The 10,000-nt window shown below is 46.0% G+C and overlaps 1 protein-coding gene across 16 annotated transcripts in view; it reads left to right on the top strand.

Annotated features, from left to right (window-relative positions):
* aplp2 (amyloid beta (A4) precursor-like protein 2) overlaps window positions 1–10,000 on the top strand; it is a 223,915-nt gene that overhangs the window by 143,715 nt on the left and 70,200 nt on the right. For 14 of the 16 annotated variants that reach the window (XM_065000632.1, XM_065000622.1, XM_065000623.1 and 11 more), the window contains one exon: window positions 6,565–6,732. The exons of the other annotated variants lie outside the window; for them this stretch is intronic. In XM_065000632.1, coding sequence (XP_064856704.1) covers window positions 6,565–6,732 — 168 coding nt within the window. The remainder of the gene's footprint in view (window positions 1–6,564; window positions 6,733–10,000) is intronic. 16 annotated transcript variants of the gene reach the window in all.

The following is a 10,000-nucleotide window of genomic DNA, read 5'->3' as shown; positions in this document are numbered from 1 at the left end:
TGTTCTGATTGGCTATACCCTGTTCTGAGAGGCTATACCCTGTTCTGATTGGCTATACCCTGTTCTGAGGGGCTATACCCTGTTCTGATTGGCTATACCCTGTTCTGAGGGGCTATACCCTGTTCTGATTGGCTATACCCTGTTCTGAGGGGCTATACCCTGTTCTGATTGGCTATACCCTGTTCTGAGGGGCTATACCCTGTTCTGAGGGGCTATACCCTGTTCTGATTGGCTATACCCTGTTCTGAGGGGCTATTCTATAAAGCTAATCATGTAAATGTAATTAACTAGAGAGTCGGGGCACCACGAAATAATATTTATAGAGCTGTTATCTTCTGAATAAACTCTTAAAGACCTAGTAATATTTTACATCAATAGCAGTCAATATTAATCATCACTTTAATTCAGTCTCATCTGAAAGTTGTAAATTCTTGGTTATCTTCACGAACACTGGCTAACAAGTTGAATCAGCAATACAAAATGTCATTATTTATTTATTAAATACCTAACTTATCACACAGAATTACACATACACATAATTAATCATACCTTGATTACAAATTACGTCATAAAGGAAAACGTCCCTGACGGGCAGAACAGATATGACAGCTTGTTACACAAAAGAAAAGGGGCTGGGTTGAGTGAAAGAGCGGGAAGACTGAGGAACAAAGGGAGAAGCTGTGCTATCCTAAATACAGTATCTTATGCATTCTAAATTACTGCCCATTTGGAAAAGGAAAATGCAATAAATATTTACTCTGAGCTGCTCTTCGGTAGGTTGGTGGTAGATGGAAGGCCGTGTTGCCAAACTTTGTCCGTTGCCAAACTTTGTCCGTTGCCAAACTTTGTCCTTTGCCAAACTTTGTCCTTTGAAGAATGTCTCTGGTGGTCAATTGGATACGTTGTAGTAACGTTATTGTATGATAGACGGGATACTCTGTCTGTTCCTTCCTAACCTGCGTTTGCAGCTGCTGTTGCTAACTCAACGGCTAGGAGGTATCACTTCTGTAGTGAATAAGAGTTCAAAGTTCATACCATTCGCAACCAAAGCTCACGCTGATGTTGGCTTCGTTCTGTAGTTATTATCTGAACCGTTCTGACATCGGACCGTCGTCCTCACGTCCTCGGAACAGGAGGTTATATTGGCGTCAAGGCTTTATATAGGAAGGGTGAGGAGGGCGTGTTTGAAAAGTTTTATAACCCATGTCCCTTCACAGGGGTTGGGCCACTGATTGAGCAGAGCCCTATCTTATGAAAACCCACATCTCACATTTTAGAAGCTAAAATCACATTTCATCCCATCACAAATAATTTCATATTCAAACATTTAAATTGAACAACAATTCCATGTGAATCCGATAACTACAATCCGATAACTACAATGTGCAGACTTTCCACTGTAGAGTTTATGTCATCTTATCATTGATGAGAATGTCTCAGATGACAACCGAACTGACATCATATTCATTAAGTACCACCGCATATGTTCAATTGGTCGGATTACCAGAATATAGTTCCTTTCCCCCCACCTTCTGATGTGCCAAGAATCTCTGTGTTAACAAAGGTGTTTGCAAATGTAACACCAGTAGGGTAGAGAGAGGAAACACGGGGGAAGAGGTATTTATAAACCCAGGCCAACATCATGACACAGGGATCTTGAAGACGGAAGGCTATCACTCCATCATACTCTGTGGGCTTAATTAGAGCCAATTTCCTCCTACAACAGGACAATGACCCAAAGCACAGCTCCAAACTATGCAAGAACTATTTAGGGAAAAACAGTCAGCTGGTATTCTGTCTATAATGGAGTGGCCAGCACAGTCACCGGATCTCAACCCTATTGAGCTGTTGTGGGAGCAGCTTGACCGTATGGTACGTAAGAAGTGCCCATCAAGCCAATCAAGCCAATCCAACTTGTGGGAGGAGCTTCAGGAAGCATGGGGTGAAATCTCTTCAGATTACCTCAACAAATTGACAACTAGAATGCCAAAGATCTACAAGGCTGTAGTTGTTGCAAATGGAGGATTCTTTGACGAAAGCAAAGTCATTATTTATAACCTTGTCAACAGCTTGACTATATTTCATATTCATTTTGCAACTTATTTCATGTATGTTTTTATGGAAAACAAGAACATTTCTAAGTGACCCCAACCTTTTGAACGGTGTGTGTGTGTGTGTGTGTGTGTGTGTGTGTGTGTGTATTGGGACAGTGACCATTTTTTGTTGTTGTTTTGGCTCTGTACTCCAGCACTTTGGATTTGAAATGATACAACGACTATGAGGTTAAAGTTAAAGGACTGTCAGCTTTAATTTGAGGGTATTTTCATCCATATCGGGTGAAACGTTTAGAAATTACAGCACTTTTTGTACACAGTCCCCCTCTTTTAGAGGACCAAAAGTATTGGGACAAATTCCCTTATGTGTATTAAAGTAGTCAAAAGTATTTAGTATTTCGTCCTATATTCATATTGCTAGCACGCAATGATTACATGAAGCTGGCGACTCTACAAACTCGTCCTATATTCATATTGCTAGCACGCAATGATTACATGAAGCTGGTGACTCTACAAACTCGTCCTATATTCATATTGCTAGCACGCAATGATTACATGAAGCTGGCGACTCTACAAACTCGTCCTATATTCATATTCCAAGCACGCAATGATTACATGAAGCTGGCGACTCTACAAACTCGTCCTATATTCATATTCCAAGCACGCAATGATTACATGAAGCTGGTGACTCTACAAACTCGTCCTATATTCATATTGCTAGCACGCAATGATTACATGAAGCTGGCGACTCTACAAACTCGTCCTATATTCATATTCATAGCACGCAATGATTACATGAAGCTCCTATATTCATATTGCTAGCACGCAATGATTACTACTCTACAAATCGTCCTATATTCATATTGCTAGCACGCAATGATTACATGAAGCTGGCGACTCTACAAACTCGTCCTATATTCATATTCATAGCACGCAATGATTACATGAAGCTGGCGACTCTACAAACTCGTCCTATATTCATATTGCTAGCACGCAATGATTACATGAAGCTGGCGACTCTACAAACTCGTCCTATATTCATATTGCTAGCACGCAATGATTACATGAAGCTGGCGACTCTACAAACTTGTTGGATGCATTTTCTGTTTGTTTTGGTTGTTTCAGCCCAATAGAAATGGTAAATGATTTGACATTCAGTCACTTTTATTGTAAATAAGAATAGAATATGTTTCTAAACACTTCTACATTAATGTGGTTGCTACCCTGATTAGTCTTGAATGAATCGTGAGAAAGTTACACGCACAAATATCAAACCCCCAAGACATGCTAACCTCTCACCATTACAATAACAGGGGAGGTTAGCATTTTATATCATATCCCCCAAGACATGCTAACCTCTCACCATTACAATAACTGGAGAGGTTATTACAAAATACATTCCTTACATTGACAAACAATCATGTCTTTTTTTAATGGTTATATCCAATTCAGACCCCTTGACTTTTATTACGTTAGTCTTTTTCTAAAATAAAATAAAAATAAAACCCTTTATCAATTTACACACAATACCCCATAATGACATCACAATACCCCATAATGACATCACAATACCCTATAATGACATCACAATAACCCATAATGACATCACAATACCCCATAATGACATCACAATACCCCATAATGACATCACAATACCCCGTAATGACATCACCATACCCCATAATGACATCACAATATCCCATAATGACATCACCCCATAATGACATCACGTAATGACATCACCATACCCCATAATGACATCACCATCATAATGACATCACAATACCCCATAATGACATCACAATACCCCATAATGACATCACAATACCCCATAATGACATCCCTCGATCCTGACTAGTCTCCCAGTCCCTGCTGCTGAAAAACATCCCCACAACATGATGCTGCCCCCACCACCATGCTTCACCGTAGGGATCCACCACCAGTATTCAGACCCTTATTTATTTATATCTACATAAGTATACAGACCCTTATTTATTTATTATCTACATGAGTATTCAGACTCTTTGCTATGAGACTCTAAATTGAGTTCAGGTGCATCTTGTTTCCATTGATCATCCTTGAGATGTTTCTACAAATTGATTGGGGTCCACCTGTGGTAGATTAAATTGATTGTATATGATTTGGAAAGGCAAACACCTGTCTATATAAAGTCCCACAATTGACAGTGCATGTCAGAGCAAAAACCAAGCGATGAGGTCGAAGGAATTATCCGTAGAGCTCAGAGACAGGATTGTGTCGAGGCACAGAGCTGGGGAAGGGTACCAAAACATTGTATTTTAAAGCTGCACTTTGACTTCATAGTCATTGTATTATTTCAAATCTAAAGTTCTGGAGTACAGAAACAAAACGTGTCTCCCAATACTTTTGGAGCTCACTGAAAATACAACAAGAGTGTGTGGACACCTTCTTCTTCTCCTCGTCAAACATCTCATTCCAAAATCATGGGTATTAATATGGAGTTGGTCCCCCTTTGCTGCTATAACAGCCTCCACTCTACTGGGAAGGCTTTCCACTAGATGTTGGAACATTGCTGCTGTAACAGCCTCCACTCTACTGGGAAGGCTTTCCACTAGATGTTGGAACATTGCTGCTATAACAGCCTCCACTCTTCTGGGAAGGCTTTCCACTAGATGTTGGAACATTGCTGCTATAACAGCCTCCACTCTTCTAGGAAGGCTTTCCACTAGATGTTGGAACATTGCTGCTATAACAGCCTCCACTCTTCTAGGAAGGCTTTCCACTAGATGTTGGAACATTGCTGCTATAACAGCCTCCACTCTTCTGGGAAGGCTTTCCACTAGATGTTGGAACATTGCTGCTATAACAGCCTCCACTCTACTGGGAAGGCTTTCCACTAGATGTTGGAACATTGCTGCTGTAACAGCCTCCACTCTTCTGGGAAGGCTTTCCACTAGATGTAGGAACATTGCTGCTATAACAGCCTCCACTCTTTTGGGAAGGCTTTCCACTAGATGTTTTAACATTGCTGTGGGGACTTGCTTCCATTCAGTCACAACAGCATTAGTGAGGTCGGGCACTGATGTTGGGCGATTAGGCCTGGCTCACAGTCGCCATTCCAATTCATCCCAAAGGTGTTCGATGGGGTTGAGGTCAGGGCTCTGTGCAGGCCAGTCGAGTTTTTCCACACCGATCTCGACACACCATTTCAGTATAGACGTCACTTTGTGCACGGGGGGGCATTATCATGCTGAAACAGGAAAGGGCTTTCCCCAAACTGTTGGCACAGAATCGTCTAGAAGGTTTCCCTTCACTGGATCTAAGGAGCCCGAACCATGAAAAACAGCCCCAGAACATTATTCCTCCTCCACCAAACTTTACAGTTGGCACTGTGCATTGGGGCAGGTAGAGTTCTCCTGGCATCTACCAAACCCATATTCCTCCGTCAGACTGCCATACGGTGAAGCGTGATTCATCACTCCAGAGAACGCGTTTCCACTGCTCCAGAGTCCAATAGCAGCGAGCTTTACACCACTCCAGCCAACGCTTGGCATTATACTTGGTGATCTTAGGCTTGTGTGCGGCTGCTCGGCCACGGAAACCCATTTCATGAAACTCCCGACGAACAGTTCTTGTGCTGACGTTGCTTCCAGAGGCAGTTTGGAACTCGGTAGTGAGTGTTGCAACCGAGGACAGATCATTTTTACGCACATCGGAGGTCCCGTTCTGTGAGCTTGTGTGGTCTACCACTTCGTGTCTGAGCCGTTGTTGCTCCTAAACGTTTCCACTTCACAAACAGCACTTACAGTTGACCGGGGCAGCTCTAGCAGGGCAAAAATTTGATGAACTGACTTGTTGGAAAGGTGGCATCCTGTGACGGTGCCACGTTGAAAGCTCTTCATTAAGGCCATTCTACTGTTAATGTTTGTCTATGGAGATTGCATGGCTTTGTGCCCGATTTTATACACCTGTCAGCAACAGGTGTGGCTGAACTGGCCGAATCCACTACTTCGAAGGGGTGTCCACATACTTTTGTATATACAGTGTATCTGCATAAAATAGATTTGTGTCGTGTGTCAATTAAATTATTATTATTATTAGTTTTGAAATGAAATGCGATTTCTCTTTTTTTGGGGATTAGTAGTTTTCAATTTGTAGAAATGTATAATTTAATCTAGTTGTCCTACCATGTTTTTACAAGAAGAAAGAAAATGTTTGTTTTTTTCCACTTTCTCAAACATTCCTTTTTTTTTAATGTTCCAATGTTGACATCCTGTGTGTCATGTTATGAACTGCATTGATTATTACACCAGCATTTCCATATTTTCAACCATAACCCTATAGTAGCTATCAGGATGATCATGGGTAGGAGCGTTGAAAGACAAGGTAGTGTAGAACATTGCTGGAGGACACTTCCTGCTTCAGTAGGTTCCCTCAGTGGTTATAAATCATTGAGGGGTAGATGTGAGTGCTGCCCCTCCCGTGGGTGGATGTTCTAACAGCTGACCCCTGACCTATCCCTGGCTACCAGCGGTGTGTACCCTGGAGGCTGAGACCGGCCCCTGCCGTGCCTCCATGGCCCGCTGGCACTTCGATATGACAACCAGGAAGTGCGTCCGCTTCGTGTACGGGGGCTGCGCTGGAAACCGCAACAACTTTGACTCTGAGGAATACTGCATGGCTGTGTGCAAACGCCTTAGTAAGTCAGGCTCACAGCGGGCAACACCACCACCCCTACACCACCACCACCCCTACACCACCACCACCCCTACACCACCACCACCACCCCTACACCACCACCCCTACACCACCACCACCACCCCTACACCACCACCACCACCCCTACACCACCACCACCACCCCTACACCACCACCACCACCCCTACACCACACCACCCCTACACCACCACCACCACCCTACACCACCACCACCACCCCTACACCACCACCACCCCTACACCACCACCACCCCTACACCACCACCATCACCCCTACACCACCACCACCCCTACACCACCACCATCACCCCACCACCACCACCACCACCCCTACACCACCACCATCACCCCTACACCACCACCATCACCCCTACACCACCACCACCCCTACACCACCACCACCACCCCTACCACCACCCCTACACCACCACACCACCACCCCTACACCAAACCACCACCACCCCTACACCACCACCATCACCCCTACACCACCACCCCTACACCACCACCATCACCCCTACACCACCACCATCACCCCTACACCACCACCACCTCCCCTACACCACCACCATCACCCCTACACCACCACCATCACCCCTACACCACCACCATCACCCCTACACCACCACCTCCCCTACACCACCACCACCACCCCTACACCACCACACCAAACCACTCCTACACCAAAAACCACCACCACCACCATACACCACCACCATCACCCCTACACCACCACCATCACCCCTACACCACCACCACCTCCCCTACACCACCACCATCACCCCTACACCACCACCTCCCCTACACCACCACCACCTCCCCTACACCACCACCACCCCTACACCACCACCACCACCACCCCTACACCACCACACCAAACCACTCCTACACCAAACCACCACCACCCCTACACCACCACACTACTACACCACCACCACACTACTACACCACTACACTACTACACCACTACACTACTACACCACCACACTACTACACCACCACACTACTACACCACTACACTACTACACCACTACACTACTACACCACTACCTCCCCTACACCACCACTACACCACCACCACCCCTACACCACCACCCACACCACCACACCAAACCACTCCTACACCAAACCACCAACCCCCTACACCAAACCACCACCACCACCCCTACACCACCACCCACACCACCACACCAAACCACTCCTACACCAAACCACCACCACCCCTACACCACCACACTACTACACCACTACACTACTACACCACCACACTACTACACCACCACACTACCTCACCACTACACTACTACACCACCACACTACTACACCACTACACTACTACACCACTACTACTACCACTACACTACTACACCACCACACTACTACACCACCACACTACTACACCACCACACTACTACACCACCACACTACTACACCACCACCACACTACTACACCACTACACTACTACACCACCACACTACTACACCACCATACTGTTGCTGTTCTGTTTCTGCTACCCCGATCTCTACTGGTCTCTGTTTCTGCTACCCCGAGCTCTACTGGTCTCTGTTTCTGCTACCCCGGTCTCTACTGGTCTCTACTGATCTCTGTTTCTGCTACCCCAGACTCTCTCCTGGGAACACAGAGCTGGTTCTGCTACCCCAGTCTCTACTGGTCTCTGTTTCTGCTACCCCGGTCTCTACTGGTCTCTGTTTCTGCTACCCCAGTCTCTACTGTGACCACATCAGGATCGGTAGATCGCAACAGTGTTTCCCAGACTCAGAGCTGGTTCTGCTACCCCAGTCTCATCAGACCTTTGATTAGTGGAATCAGATGTGTGTTAGACGCTAGAAGAAAGAAAACACCTCCTGTGGACGTTTGGTTGCCCAGGACCAGGTTTAAACACTGAACGATATAGTGACTGGTAACCAGACCACCCTGATTACCCAGGTCCCCCAGGACCAGGATTAAACACTGAACGATATAGTGACTGGTAACCAGACCACCCTGATTACCCAGTTCCCCCAGGACCAGGATTAAACACTGAACGATATAGTGACTGGTAACCAGACCACCCTGATTACCCAGTTCCCCCAGGACCAGGATTAAACACTGAACGATATAGTGACTGACCACCCTGATTAAGTCCCCCCAGACCACCCTGATTACCCAGGTCCCCCAGGACCAGGATTAAACACTGAACGATATAGTGACTGGTAACCAGACCACCCTGATTACCCAGGTCCCCCAGGACCAGGATTAAACACTGACCACCCTGATTAACCATCCCCAGGACCAGGATTAAACACTGACTGGTAACCAGACCACCCTGATTACCCAGTTCCCCCAGGACCAGGATTAAACACTGAACGATATAGTGACTGGTAACCAGACCACCCTGATTAACCAGGTCCCCCAGGACCAGGATTAAACACTGAACGATATAGTGACTGGTAACCAGACCACCACCCAGACCACCCTGATTACCCAGGTTCAGGACCAGGATTAAAAACACAGCGATATAGTCTCACCCTGATTACCCAGGTCCCCCAGGACCAGGATTAAACACTGAACGATATAGTGACTGGTAACCAGACCACCCTGATTACCCAGGTCCCCCAGGACCAGGATTAAACACTGAACGATATAGTGACTGGTAACCAGACCACCCTGATTACCCAGTTCTATACACAGCCTTGTCTTTCATACTCCACAGCTCTCACCATGTCCCCTACAGACAGACACACATCCGTACTGGGATATCTACTCTTTCAGTCTTCAACCTGTCTGTCTGTCTTGTCTGCTTGTCTCTCAAACACACTTTTCTGGACTGTGTCTGTCTGTCTGACTGTCTCTTGGCCTGTCTCTTGGCCTGTCTCTTGGCCTGTCTCTCGGCCTGTCTCTCGGCCTGTCTCTCGGCCTGTCTCTCGGCCTGTCTCTCGGCCTGTCTCTCGGCCTGTCTCTCGGCCTGCGTGCATGTGTGTGTGTGTCCACATAGCGCTGTAGCATCAACTGAAAGGAAGAATGCAGAAACTGGATCAACATTGTCAAGCTCATCCTCAGATCAAATATGTTAAAAGGACATGTGAACATTGATGAACTCTTCCTCAGTAAAGACAGAACAGAATAGAGCCCCCCCCCAGGCTCCCCTGGGGAGGAGAGACTATCATGTTGTCTGGGATGGAGAGGACAGGAATAGGAGAGACTATCATGTTGTCTGGGATGTAGAGGACAGGGGAGGAGAGACTATC

The sequence above is a fragment of the Oncorhynchus nerka genome, linkage group LG14 (genome assembly GCF_034236695.1).
Source record: "Oncorhynchus nerka isolate Pitt River linkage group LG14, Oner_Uvic_2.0, whole genome shotgun sequence".
NCBI classification, from domain to species: Eukaryota; Metazoa; Chordata; class Actinopteri; order Salmoniformes; family Salmonidae; genus Oncorhynchus; species Oncorhynchus nerka.
This window is presented reverse-complemented; position numbering and strand designations above follow the sequence as displayed.